This window comes from Sorex araneus, chromosome 2, assembly GCF_027595985.1.
Source record: "Sorex araneus isolate mSorAra2 chromosome 2, mSorAra2.pri, whole genome shotgun sequence".
Lineage (NCBI taxonomy): Eukaryota > Metazoa > Chordata > Mammalia > Eulipotyphla > Soricidae > Sorex > Sorex araneus.
Window position 1 is genome coordinate 318,027,804 of NC_073303.1, and position 13,176 is coordinate 318,040,979.

At 45.8% G+C, this 13,176-nt stretch overlaps 1 protein-coding gene across 2 annotated transcripts in view; it reads left to right on the forward strand.

Annotated features, from left to right (window-relative positions):
- Nucleotides 1-13,176, forward strand: part of COBL (cordon-bleu WH2 repeat protein) — a 287,608-nt gene that overhangs the window by 252,927 nt on the left and 21,505 nt on the right. For both annotated transcript variants that reach the window (XM_055126472.1, XM_055126473.1), the window contains 4 exons: nucleotides 5,117-5,214; nucleotides 5,881-7,763; nucleotides 8,456-8,575; nucleotides 9,109-9,342. In XM_055126472.1, coding sequence (XP_054982447.1) covers nucleotides 5,117-5,214; nucleotides 5,881-7,763; nucleotides 8,456-8,575; nucleotides 9,109-9,342 — 2,335 coding nt within the window. The remainder of the gene's footprint in view (nucleotides 1-5,116; nucleotides 5,215-5,880; nucleotides 7,764-8,455; nucleotides 8,576-9,108; nucleotides 9,343-13,176) is intronic.

The following is a 13,176-nucleotide window of genomic DNA, read 5'->3' on the forward strand; positions in this document are numbered from 1 at the left end:
ATAACTTGTTTTTCATGATTCTCAAGAGTTACTAGACATCTTTAGCTACCAAGTAATTGCCAAGAAGTTGGGCCAAATTGAGAAGTTCTATAAGTGCAGCATATGCACAGAATTTGGTACCCCCCCAAAAAAAGAGTTTCATATTAATTACACATGAAATTAATAATTTGGATTAAATATTAGGTTAAATAAAGCATACTAAATAAGGTTTAATAAAATAAAAATGCCCAATTAGAATTAATCTCACCTTTTAAAAATGCAATTGTAATTTTTTTTTTGTTTGTTTGTTTTTTGGGTCACACCCGGCGATGCACAGGGGTTACTCCTGGCTCTTCACTCAGGAATTCCCCCTGGCGGTGCTCAGGGGACCATATGGGATGCTGGGATTAGAACCCGGGTTGGCCGCGTGCAAGGCAAACGCCCTACCCGCTGTGCTATCACTCCAGCCCCCACAATTGTAATTTTTTAAAAGACATACATGACTCCTATGTAATTAACACCTTTCTATTAATAGGACAATGTTATTCTGGAATTCATATACTTTGTAAAAAGAAGAAACATTTGTCAAAGAAATGAGAACTATTACCTACTATATTTTCCCAGGCATTTGCATTTTATTTTTCAAATCTTTTTGTTACTTTGGGCGCTTTATTTAAATGCTCCATCCCTTTGTTTTACCAAAAAAAATTAGATTTTTTTAATTTATGCACCATGCTTCACAAAGTTATTCATGGCCTTTTCATACAATATTCCACTACAGATTGCATGACCAGTGTCAACTTCACCAATGTCCCCAGTTTTTCTCCCTGCCTGCTTGACAGGCGCATACTTAAGTTTTGTTGTAGTTTGACAGGTGTTTTGTTCACCATTTTTTTGAAATGTGAGTTTGTTTGCTTGTCACTAGAAAAGTGAACTAGTACATCAAATGAACATTTTTTTCCTTTAGACATTTTTCTTTCCATAATTCAGTCATTGGGTGAATTTCTTAGAGAAACTCTTGCAGCCAACTTCAAAAAAAGAATGACTACTTTGTCGGAATGGGTGAGAATTTTCCCAGTCTCTTTCTCATATGAAAGAAATAAGAGCACAAGGCATGATTATCCAGACACTGCCCCAGCTTATCAGTTTGTGGTTTTCTAAAGCTGTCAGTGAGTGTCGGGTATGAGACCGGAGCCTGCTGTGGCCTCAGCAGAGTAGGGACCACAACTCCCAGGGTCCCGTGGGACAGTTGTCTCACTCCATGAGAGACAATGCCGCTGGTATGGCTCAGCATTAAACTATATCTATTATTTCTTTTTGTTCTGGCCTGACTTCAGCATGAACTGCCAATAAGAATCCTAAGTGAAGACTCAGGTCCATGTTGAGGAGGGGGGAAGCATCCGGGCACATTTACTTTAAACTCAGAAGAGTCTGGGGCCTCCAAGTTTCCCAGTTCAGCATTCAGGGGCTGCCTCCAGACCCAGGCCAAAGCTCACACAGTGTTGCTGCTGCTGCTGCTGCTCTCATTGTGTTAAGTCTTGTGGTTGCCGAGCACTACACCAAACACCAGTGTTCCAAAATCCCTTCATAAAACCATTTTTTTAAAGAAGAATTGTTGAGTGACCCTTTGAGGACAGGTAGATGGGGTGGTTATAAAGGAAAAGCCATTTTCATTACATCTCTTTCTCTGGAAATTTTATACAGGAGAGCAAAACAAATGATTTCCAGTGACTTTGTTTTTCACTGGACAGTGTGTTCCTGAGGAAGGCTAGGTCCAGAGCAACCACAGCGGGAAGAGCTGTCCGTCTGGGTGGGCTACAATATCACCTGCATCCATGACCATCTTAGTGATGCAGGGACTTGGTGCCTGAGAAGAAGCCTCAGTCAAGGAGTGAGGCTGCTGGCTACTGGCCTCTCCCTCCCTCTAGACTGGTGGCTCCTGTCACCTATCTGCTCTCTCTCCCCAGCCCTGATCAGTTCACTTGGTTCCATAGAGTGGTACAGCCAAGCCAGGAACGGGAGCCCGTCTGCAGAACTTAGATCTCTGTTTCAGTTTCTGGGGCCAACTTGCAAAGTTTAAGAAGTCAGAGGAACCAGGACGGGCATGTGTAGGTAATTGGATGGTTTCCACACTTTAGCAAGAGGACCTGCCCGCAGAGGTCCAGGACAGCTTGGAAGTGCTGGCGTCTGTCTTTGGATGCTTGGCAGTGGTGACCCTGACCCATCCTGACAGAAAAGAGAAGAGGGCGATCACTCATAGAGGCTTTGTCACCATACCATGCTGCCTTTATGAATGTCAGACTAATAGTCACACAGTAGGCTCATTGGTGCTTGGTACCAAAATTAAAAAAGTAAATAATACACCGTAGTATGCATGCTTTAACAAATATTAAGCTACTTTTCCCAAAGTGCATAGAGGACTCAAGGGATCTTTTCTTTTTTTACTTGTTTGATCTTGGGGGGTCCGTATCCAGCAGTGCTCAGGGCTTACTCCTAACTCTGTGCTTAAGAAACACTCCCGGTGGCCTCGGGAGACCATGTCGGGGGCTGGGGATCAAACCCAGGCCAGCCATGTGCAGAGCAAATACTCTCTCCAGCCCCCTGAAGGGTTCTTTTTAAAGGTATTCTAAAAAGTTATTTTCTCACTCAAGCTGATTTGTATGAAAATAATTCTCTTTTTAAAAGTATAAAATATTCCCCTTAAATGTTCCAGTTGCGACAAATCATAGTAGTGGTTTTCTCTATTTCTGGGTCACACTGGTTCGTAAGAGGCATGTTGTTTTTACATCCTCACGATAATCCTGTTTTCATTTTTAAGTCTCTTCTTTTAATACATGCTGGCTTAAGCATTGGTCTATATTTCTACACAGTACTCATGCTCATATTCACTCACTTAAGTGCCCATTGAAATTGACATGCAGTGATTTAGGCAACTCTGGATTGCCAATATTTCAGAAATGTTTTCATTAAAACACTAAACAGTGTTATGCTTGTATTTATCCCTCTACAGGGTTATTTCCTTAGGATAAATTAATAGAGAACAGCATAATGAACCAAATTTATTACAAAGTTAAAAGCATATTTAATTTCTTGGTGTGTACTTCCATATTGATTTGCAGTTAAAACTAGTGTGTGTCAGGTTCCTTGCATTTTCATGAGTGTGGGGTGACTGATTTTTCTAGATTAACATTTATAAAATTATAGCATCAATGGAACATTTTACTCAATTTAGTTTTTTTTTCTAATTATAATGACTGTAATAACAGCTGACACATATTATGCTCGGTACCATTATGTTTTACATACTTATTTAAGCCCCAATTGTCTTTTTTTATTTTTTTATTTTATTTTTCTTGGGGGGTTCACACCCGGCAATGCACAGGGGTCATTCCTGGCTCATGCGCTCAGGAATTACCCCTGGCGGTGGTGCTCAGGGGACCATATGGGATGCTGGGATTCGAACCCGGGTCGGCCATGTGCACGGCAAACGCCCTACCCGCTGTGCTATCACTCCAGCCCTTGTCTTCTTTTTAATTTATTTATTTTTTAATTAGTGAATCACCGTGAGGGTACAGTTATAGATTTATACATTTTTGTGCTCATGTTTCCCTCATACAAAGTTTGAGAACCCACCCCTTCACCAGTGCCCATTCTCCACCACAAATAAACCCAGCATCCCTCCCATTCAATTTAGTTTTTAAATCTTCCTAATAGTCTTTACTAATATTGTAATGTGATCTTGCATACTTTGTAGTAAGGCAAATAATCTGAAATTAAAGGGCATATATATAATTCTATTCAAGCTAGCTTCAAACATCTTAACACAAGAACAAAAAAAAGTAATGTTTTGTATTGAAAATACTATTTTGTATAAAATATGCCTTTTTCTCTGTCATACTTAATTTAATGTTTTTAAAAATTATTTAAGCTATCACGTTCAGTGAAAGAAACAAAAATACTTTAGTAAAATGTATTCTCATAATTAAAGCTCAAAGCAAAAAAATAGGAAAGACTGTTTTGTGACTCCATTCCTTATTAATTGATGTGCTTGCATGTACATCTCTAGCCAACCCCCTTTGTCTGGCTTGTCAAAGAACATTAGCTGAGACAAATCTAGCAGTCACTTCCTAGTTCTCCAAAAGACAGTGATCAACGAAGAAAGACCCATTTGTTTAAAAACAAGCTTTGCTACTTAAGTGATGATTTGCAAAGTATCTTGCACGCATCATTATCTAGGTTTGATTAGCAGTGTTGGAAGTTGGTCCTCAATTTCAATAATCAATAGAGAAAGCTCTCGACTTTCACTACAGATAAATTGCAGCATGCCAATCACAGCAAGAAAACAGAGCCCTTTCAAAGACAGTTTTCAAATGCTTTTGCTACATGGATGGTATTGTCCCAGTGATGCAAGTAAGGCCAAATCCAGCTGTCCTGTCCAGGCAGGTTGACATCTTACTGACCCCATATGATTGGTCTTGTAATTGTGCTCTGCAAATCAGGTGTAGACCATCCTCCGAGACTTTGACTAGTCATCAGAATTTGCAGCCTTTGCAACCTCAGGCAGATTCTTTGTCTCTGTCTTAATCTCCACATAATATATATATATATTTTCCACACACCACATTCACACATGAGCTTGTTCTACAGTCACATTCCACACAGATACACATCACACTTAAGCACATATTCCACACTCCCACAATACACATACCACAGATAAGCACATGCTCATACCATATACCACAAGCTTCACCTACCATGTTCCCTACTGCACATGTGCTGCAGTGCATACACTATACACAGGACACTCATCATCATACTCTACCCATCCACATACTGTAATACCACATACAAGGTGCATCCAGCACATGTCATACACTCCACATACATCGTGCACCACATAATTCACACACCTTATGCCTGCCATTCACTCACATATAAACATAAACTTCATGTTTCATGAACCTACATATGCATATAAAGCACCAGATGTGTCACAGTAGCCCAAAGGACAGCAGTGACCCAGTGACAGTGGAACTGCATGAATTTAAATACAAGTTTTACTTCCTTGGATATTTGTAAATAGTCCGTTAAGTAAAGAAAAAAAAAAGAAATTAACATTCTTCCTGTCTTCTAGAAGTGAAAAAGGCACTATAGCCTCAAATGATTATGGAGAGCAGTTTTTCAATGAACAATTCCAGAAGGCTCTGGCAGAACTTGATGAGGACCTGGAAGGTGAGAAGTGGGAGGAACCCCTCTGCACGCCAATATTAGCTGCTTAGCGGTGTACTTGGAGGTCATGTGTCCCTACCAGGCCCTGCATTACCCAGAGGAAGGTCTGCAGAGGGGACCATGATTCAGTGTGGAGCAAGCTGGGTCAGAGAGCAAATGTGCAGGCTTATAGGGTTTCTGGAATGACATTTTGATAGCCTGTTCTGAACAGTCCATGCAAACCAGTGGGCCTGCTTCCTTTTGCTCTTCCTGACTTGCTACACCTTGTAGGGCCAGTTTTCAGAAAGATGCTCCAGACTCAGTCAGCTGCCTGATACACCAGAGCAAGGTGAACTTCATACCCCCAAGTCCCTCACTATTCCATGTTGAGATAGTGTTTTCAGGACTTCAAAACACAGACACCTGTGTTTTGAGTGGAGGAGAGTGACAGGAGCCTGACCCCAGGAGCCTCAGCTTAGAAACATCATGGACTGGCATAGAGTCCACCAGTGATTACAACTTGGAGTTAAATGTGCCCTGGTTGTGTATAAATTACAAACTGAAATAATACTCTAAATTATATATAAATTTCACAAAATAACTTTCCATTACCCAGGGAAATTAAAGTCAGGGCACTACTTTAGATTACAAGTGTTGTCAACCTGTCACCTGTGTTTGCACATTTTGCAGAAAAAAGACAAGAGTATTATGAAACAGACAGCAGTTCCCTGACCAACTCTATAAGTGATGTGCCTGGCCGAGGTGCTCAGGAGGGTGGAATACCCAACAGTGACGCAGACGTCATCCCAGTCACATTCATAGGGGAAGTTCTCGATGACCCTGTGGAGTCAGGGATGCTCTCCAACAGCAACAACAATGCTGGTTCCTCTGACGCAGGTGGCATGTCCAGGAGAGCACCCCGGTCTCCAGACCAGATGGAGCAGAATCAACAAGTGCAAGCAGGTAGGAAGAATGCAGAAGTGCAGGACTCATCTGCCTCCTCCCACCACTTGGGAAAGGAGATCAAGCTGCCCTTACCCAGCACCTGTAAAGATGTGAAGCCATCCAAAGTGGAGCACACAGCAGTGGCTGCTTCCATGCTCCACACACACAGTCTGAAGACAAAAGAGCAAGACCAGGAATCAAACTATGGGAAGCAGCAGGGCCTGGACAGAGGGACTTCACGGTCCATACAGGAAAAAGATGGAGGCAATGAGAACAGAGCCTCAGCACCACCAGCCTGGTACCAACAGAACCAAAACCCAGGGGGAAGTTATGGGCTCAAATATGGTCTCACAACGTATAAAATCATCCCTCCAAAGTCAGACATGAAGTGCTACGATAGAGGAGTATCCCTTACAACGGGTGCCATCAAGATCGATGAATTGGGGAACCTGGTGAGTCCCCATGCCAACAGGGACAAGACCACGGCCCTAGAATTTCTGACTCTGACAGAAGAAACTCAGCCCGTTGGGAAAGTCAAAGAATTCTGGAGGTTGAACTCTGTGGAAAAGCACTCAGGTAGGTGCACAGAGAGCGTGGCCAAGAGAAGCCCAGCGACCACCCCAAACATGGCAGAGAGAACCCCTAGAGCAGATCCCATCTCCCCTGACCCCAGAGTGATGGTGCCTGAGCAGCAGCCTGGCCAGCAGGAAAACGGGAAAGCCGTGGAGGATAACAGAAGCCAGCCACCTGTGAGAGCCTCTGGCCACGGGAGAGCCCCAGCAGCTAATGTCTCTGAATTCTCCTTTTCCAAGCCTCAGAGAAGGACATCCAGTCAGTATGTGGCCTCTGCTATTGCCAAGCGTATAGGACCGCCCAAAACCCCCACTCAGGTGGTAAGGAAGCATGATGATACCCAGAAGACCTGTGAAGACAGAGCGCCTGAGCTTATGGGGCAGCCTCCCAAAGTCAATAACATTACCACCCCCAGAGCACATCAGGAGACACTCACACATGCACATAAAGATGACGCAAGGTCACCCCACAACCACCTTCCCAGCACCAATGGGGAAGAGCTGATGTTTGGAACGCGTCACAGAGAGCAATCTAGGAATCTGCATGGAAAGCTGCCTACTCAAGACAGTCCCTCTGGCACCCACAGAAGATCCTTTGTCCAGTCACCCACATGTTTCCAGAAGGACCATGTTTCTGTGGGACAGAGCCCCAGTGGAAAGCCCCATACAAGGACCCATCAGGTTTCCTCAGAGTCTGATCTCAAGCACTTGCCAGATAGTCAGAATCCTGCACCACCTCCCTCAGATGACCAGACTCTTGGCAGGGGCCTAATGAACAACTCCAGACAGATCCCCATCTCCAGTGAGCCTCCTCGGTCTCCAGCAGCATTTAACATCAATGGCCTCAGCAGGCAAGAGACCCTCCAACAGGAGAGAAAACCTAGCATGCCATGTACAGACATACAAGAAACTGATGACGCTTTGACATCAGGCATCTTTGGGCCAAAGAAAAAATTCAAACCTGTTGTCCAGAGGCCGGTCCCCAAAGATACTTCACTGCACAGCGCCCTGATGGAAGCCATCCACTCAGGAGAAGGGAAGGACAGGCTGCGCAAGGTGAGCCCTGACTGTCATGCAGGGAGGGGCTCCTTCTCCTACTCCCGAGGGCTGAGGGGCAGCAGAGACCGAGATTCTAGGATAGCATTCACATCTCTGCAGGTTTCCTTTGAACACGGGCCTTGTCTCACTGCCCGTGGGGTATTTGAGTGGCACCACTAAAGAACAGTCACTGATGTTTTAGTGCTTGTCAGGGAACGATGTCGCCACAGAGAGTCCAATACAGACTCGGGAAGTGTGAGCACAGCAGCCTCCGGACACTCAGCACACACTGCAAATGGCATCTTTCCTCACCACTCACGCCAGGGCAGGATTGGAAGTGTTTTCTTACTCTTGCAAATGAGCAGCAGGCACAGTGAGGTCAAGAGAGTATGGTGAGGGTTATCCTCCAACAGTGGGGAGCCGGGTTCCTCACCCACTTCTGACTCTAGATGCAAGAGAAGCAGGAAGTCACTCAGTCTTAGGAGGAGGCCCGTGCTGGGCCAGAGAGAGACCATTGTCAATGTTACTCCATACACGTGAAGCTTGATTTCATAAATTATGGCCTTCACAGAACCTTTAGTCTTCCCTCAGATAGGGCCTATGCAGTTGAACGTGTATAGTTGAACTGCTAAGTTCCAGTGTTGTTTGTGTGCTACCTGACGATATCTCTCCGTCTTCTGAATGACATGCCTGGGTGCTTAATATTCTAGACTGCAGAGCACGCCTCAGAGGGAAAGCCAAAGAAACCATTGTACACTGAGTCCAAGAGTGAGCACTCAGCTCTGATGGCAGCCATCCGAGGCCACAGGGGCTCCTGCAGCCTACGCAAGGTAAGAGGTGGGGCACGTTAGCCCCCTACCCCTTGATCCAGTGCTGTGAATTCAGGCAACCCTCCACCTTTAAGTGGATGATAAGCCCCCATATGAGCTGTCCAGAGAGACCCAAGCACCCCAACTTCTCTGCCCCCTGCTTGTGCACCTGGCATGGAGCATTGTTCAGGCCCCAGGCCCCAGGCCCCACCCATGGCTTCAAAGCTCAGAGGAGGAAGTGAGTGAGCATTGTGCCCTCCTCTGGCGTGACGTTGCCTCTCAGGAGCCAGTGTAGACTCATATCAGGGGCAGCACTCCGGCTTCTGCTTCCATGCACCAAGCTAAGAGAGAAGCCGGTGCTCCCCCTGTGGCTCGGCATGCACCCCAAGTAGCCCTGAATCAGAGTGGCACATGCTCTTGGGGTATGCGCTCATGCCAAGTCAAGGTGTGCTGTCAACTTCGGTCAAGCAAACTACTCCACGGTCTCCCTAGAATGGAGGCTGGCTGGGCACCAAGGCCTGGGGTACACGATCACTTTGTTGTCTCTCTGCTAGGTGTCGTCTTCTGCCTCTGAGGAGCTCCAGAGCCTCCGTGATGCCTCCCTGTCCACAGCAGGGGCAGAAGCTCATGGACAGGAAGATCTTGGCGTCCACCTCCACCACCCGCCACCACCTCCACTCCCTCCAGCCCCCCGGGCTCCCTCAGGGCCCCTCAACAACCCCGCAGATGCCCGGCAGGCCTTGCTGGATGCCATCCGTTCAGGCACCGGAGCTGCAAGACTGAGAAAGGTGAGGAAGGGACACTATGTAGTGGTGTGGGGGACACAGGAGGGGTGAGGTGAGGGTGGCTAGGCAGCATGCTGTCCTAGTGACCCTAGGAAGCTGCCCTTGCATCGGGGCCGGATTTCAGCATACCTCCTGCCCCAGCATACCCCCTACAAGCTCCTGAAGACAGGGAAGGACTCTGCCACATCCCAGCTGCTAAGCACCCCCTCACCCACATGTTGATGCCGGGCCTGGAGGGACAGAGTCTGAGCCTGAGGTTGGGCCTGGAAGGTGTTGTCACACCCAGAGGCATCGAACTATTAGCATGCTTTTTCTCTATGCTTCTCTCTACATTTGCCAGCAGAGTGTTTAAAATGATTGCTTTGGTTAGCCCTGGGGCAGAGCACTTACCTTCTAGGCCTCCATTTCTGCTTCCATCCATTCTTCTACTGTATGCTGAAACCCTTCCTGGCTTCTGGAGGTGATGGGATTTGTGGTTCCAACAGTTGGAGTCCCTCAGGACAAGGACACAGGCTGTGTGGCTCGCGGGGTATGGTCCCAGTGCACAGGGAACCTGCAGATGCACAGCTACTCCATTCTCACTCTCTCTCATAGATTGGGGTGTCCTGCTAGTAATGATTAGGCTATTGACAGGTATTATTTTATGAGTGATCATTCTCTGATCCTGAACTTAGCTCTCACACATACCTGAGGAAGTCAGGATTAAGGGCTGGGGAGTAAGTGCAGGGGTTAGGTGCCTGCTTTGCATGCAGCTGACCCGGGTTCAAATTCTGCCACCCAGTGTGGTCCCTCAAGTCCCATAAGGAGTGATCCCTAGCACAGAGCTAAGAGTAAGCCCTGAGCAGTGCCAAGTGTGGTCCAGTAAACAAGCCAGAAGAAAAGGCAGTGTCAAGACCATCCTAACTTTAGAAACCAAGTGAAAGACTCAGAATCCCTAAGCTATGTGGACATGCCAGCATGGTACAGACAAAACCAGGTGGGCCCTGAGCATGCCCAGGAGGGAGCAGCTCCTTTAGAAGCGTTGGATGAGGTGCAGGGCCAGTCACCATCTCTGCCACTTTGTCCGGAGCTGTGCACTGGGAGCAGAGACCTGGGGACTCAGAACTAGCCTCGTTCCCCCAGGTGATGGCCAGGCTCTCAGCACAGGCAGTGAGCAAGGTCGCAAAGCTGCTTGCTTGCTTGCTGGGATCACACAGACGTCTTCGTGGGTCACATTCTGTGCTCGGGACTGAGAATTTGTCAGGTTTCCTTTTTTCCCCTTCATTTGTGTCAACTGTATGTACTGATTAACCTACATGCTTATATATATGAGTTGTGTGGCAGGAGGCCCCCAAGCATTGCTCATGCTTTCAGGTTACCCCTGGGGGTTCCTGGCCTGACAGTGAGAGATGGATTATTTGGTAATCAGACCCAGCAGTGCTGGGGGCTGCAGTGACCGCTCCCATACACAAACCAGTTGGTACTTGTATTTCTTTATCATACAGGTCAGAGTGTGACTGCCTGTCTGTGAGCTTGTCTCCTGAAGGGTCCCCAGCCTCAGTGTCTTCTGTTGGCCCCAGCATGCTGCTGAGTTTCTAAAGCAATATTCTAAAATGAAATCCTGCTATCTACATCCTGGGTCATATAGGATTCAAAGCTTTGAATCTACAGATATGTAGTCATCAAGTGCTTACCAACAGATTTTACATCAAAATATGAGAAAACCAGCTATCATTTGAACTTTTGGTCCATTTTTAATAACTCTAAAAGGGATTTTAAAAGGTTAATTGTAGACCACACTCTGTACTCTCTTTTTAAAATAATTTTTACATGAAAAATGTCTTAAATATCAAGGCACCATGATTTAGCTTGCTATACACAACAAGGTAAATCAAGGCACCACGATTTACCTTGAGTTTAGGGCATCCCGTGCTCCAACACCATCCTACTACCAGTGTCATCTCTCCTCACCAGTGTCCTCTGGGACCCTCTCGCCAGCCAATCTGCCTCCTTGACACTTTTTTCCATGATACTATATTATTGATCACTAGCTATTTATCCAGGGCATGTACATTTTTTTCTTTTTTCTTTTAAATAATTGAATCACTGTGAGATACACAATTACAAAGCTGTTCATGATTGGGTTTCAGTCATACAATGTTCTAACACCCATCATTCTATCAGTGTACATTTCCTACCTTCTGAATGATGAATGTCCCAGTTAGCAGACACTTTTTTCCTTCTCTATCTCTCTCTGTCTCTCTGTCTCTCTCTGTCTCTGTCTCTCTGTCTCTGTCTCTCTCTGTCTCTCTGTCTCTCTCTCTCCGCCTCCCCCTTCATTTTCCTTTTAGGTACTATGGTTTGCAATACTGTGACTTAAATAGTAACATACATATCATTTACTTCCTTTCATCTCTCAACATTTGTCCAAAGTGATCATTTCCAATGATCGTTGGCATAGTGGGCACTTCTCTGTCCTAACTACACTTGTCCACAACTTATGGTAAGCTTCCTACCTGGATCAGCCTTCCTGGCCCTCTTTTCTACTGTTTTTTGGTATTATTCTCATACTACCCATGCTGTATTTGGTATGCCAAAAACAGTAACAACAAGTCTCACAATGAAGACATTACTGGTGCCCACTTGAGCACATCGTTGAGCAACCAGATGACAGTGCTACAGTGATACTACCTTTTTTTTTTATAGTCTGCAAATGAGTGTGAACAGTCTATGTTTGTCTTTCTCTCCCTCTGACTTAGCATGAAACTCCCCATGTACATATTTGTATAAGCAAATTTTATTACTTAACTTTTCCTAATGGCTGCACAGTATTCCATTCTGTAGATGTGCCATCATTTCTTCCTCCAGTCATCTGTTCTCAACACTTGGGGTGTTTCCACATTTTGGCTATTGTCAATGGTGCTGCAGAGAACAGAGGAGTGTAGATGGTTTTCCTTCTGCATGTTTGGGCAGTTATGAGGAGTCCTGACTCAGAGATTTGTTGGTGCCACCCAAGCCTGATCCAATACAACAAATTCAAACTTGAACCTTTTATCTCTCTCAGTGTGCAGACCACTGCCATCCAGATTAAGAAGAGAAAGAGAGAGCAAGAAAGAATGAGGGAAAGAAAGAAAGAAAGAAAGAAAGAAAGAAAGAAAGAAAGAAAGAAAGAAAGAAAGAAAGAAAGAAAGAAAGGAAGGAAGGAAGGAAGGAAGGAAGGAAGGAAGGAAGGAAGGAAGGAAGGAAGGAAGGAAGGAAGGAAGAAAGAAAGAGGGAGGGGCAAGTAAGCAGCATGTCTTTGCATTGTCTGAGAGGACAAAGGAAGCTGTGCTTTAAAAAGTGGAGAGAAATTGGCAGCTGTAGAAAGGAGAGGTCCAAGCACAGCAGGGCCAGGCTGGCAATGATGCCAGGGCTGGGGCTGTGTGTCAGGAGGACAGTGAGTCTTGCACAAACCTGCAACAAAGGGCCTCTGGGTGTCATTTTAGCTGGTGTCAGTTTGATTTTTACCATCTCAATCTTCGTTCAGCTTCATGTGGCATTCAGAAGTCCAAATTTGACTGTTGAATGGGTCTAAATATCGTGACTTGCCTTTGCTGTCTTGAATAGTGCAGACTGTAAATACCCGCCCAGTCTGTCCCAGGTGGCAGTCTGTGCTGGGGAGCTTCCTTATGGTGGCTTACTTATGCCATGTGCTGCGCTCTGGCACCCAGGGTGAGTGTGGCTTATCTGGCAGTGTGAGGGCTATTCCCAGCTCAGGGGTCATTACCAGCCATGTGCAGGGGAACATTTGGTGCCAAGCATGGAACCTGAATCTCCTGTATGCAAAGATGTGGTCTAGCCTTTTGATCCATCTCCTCA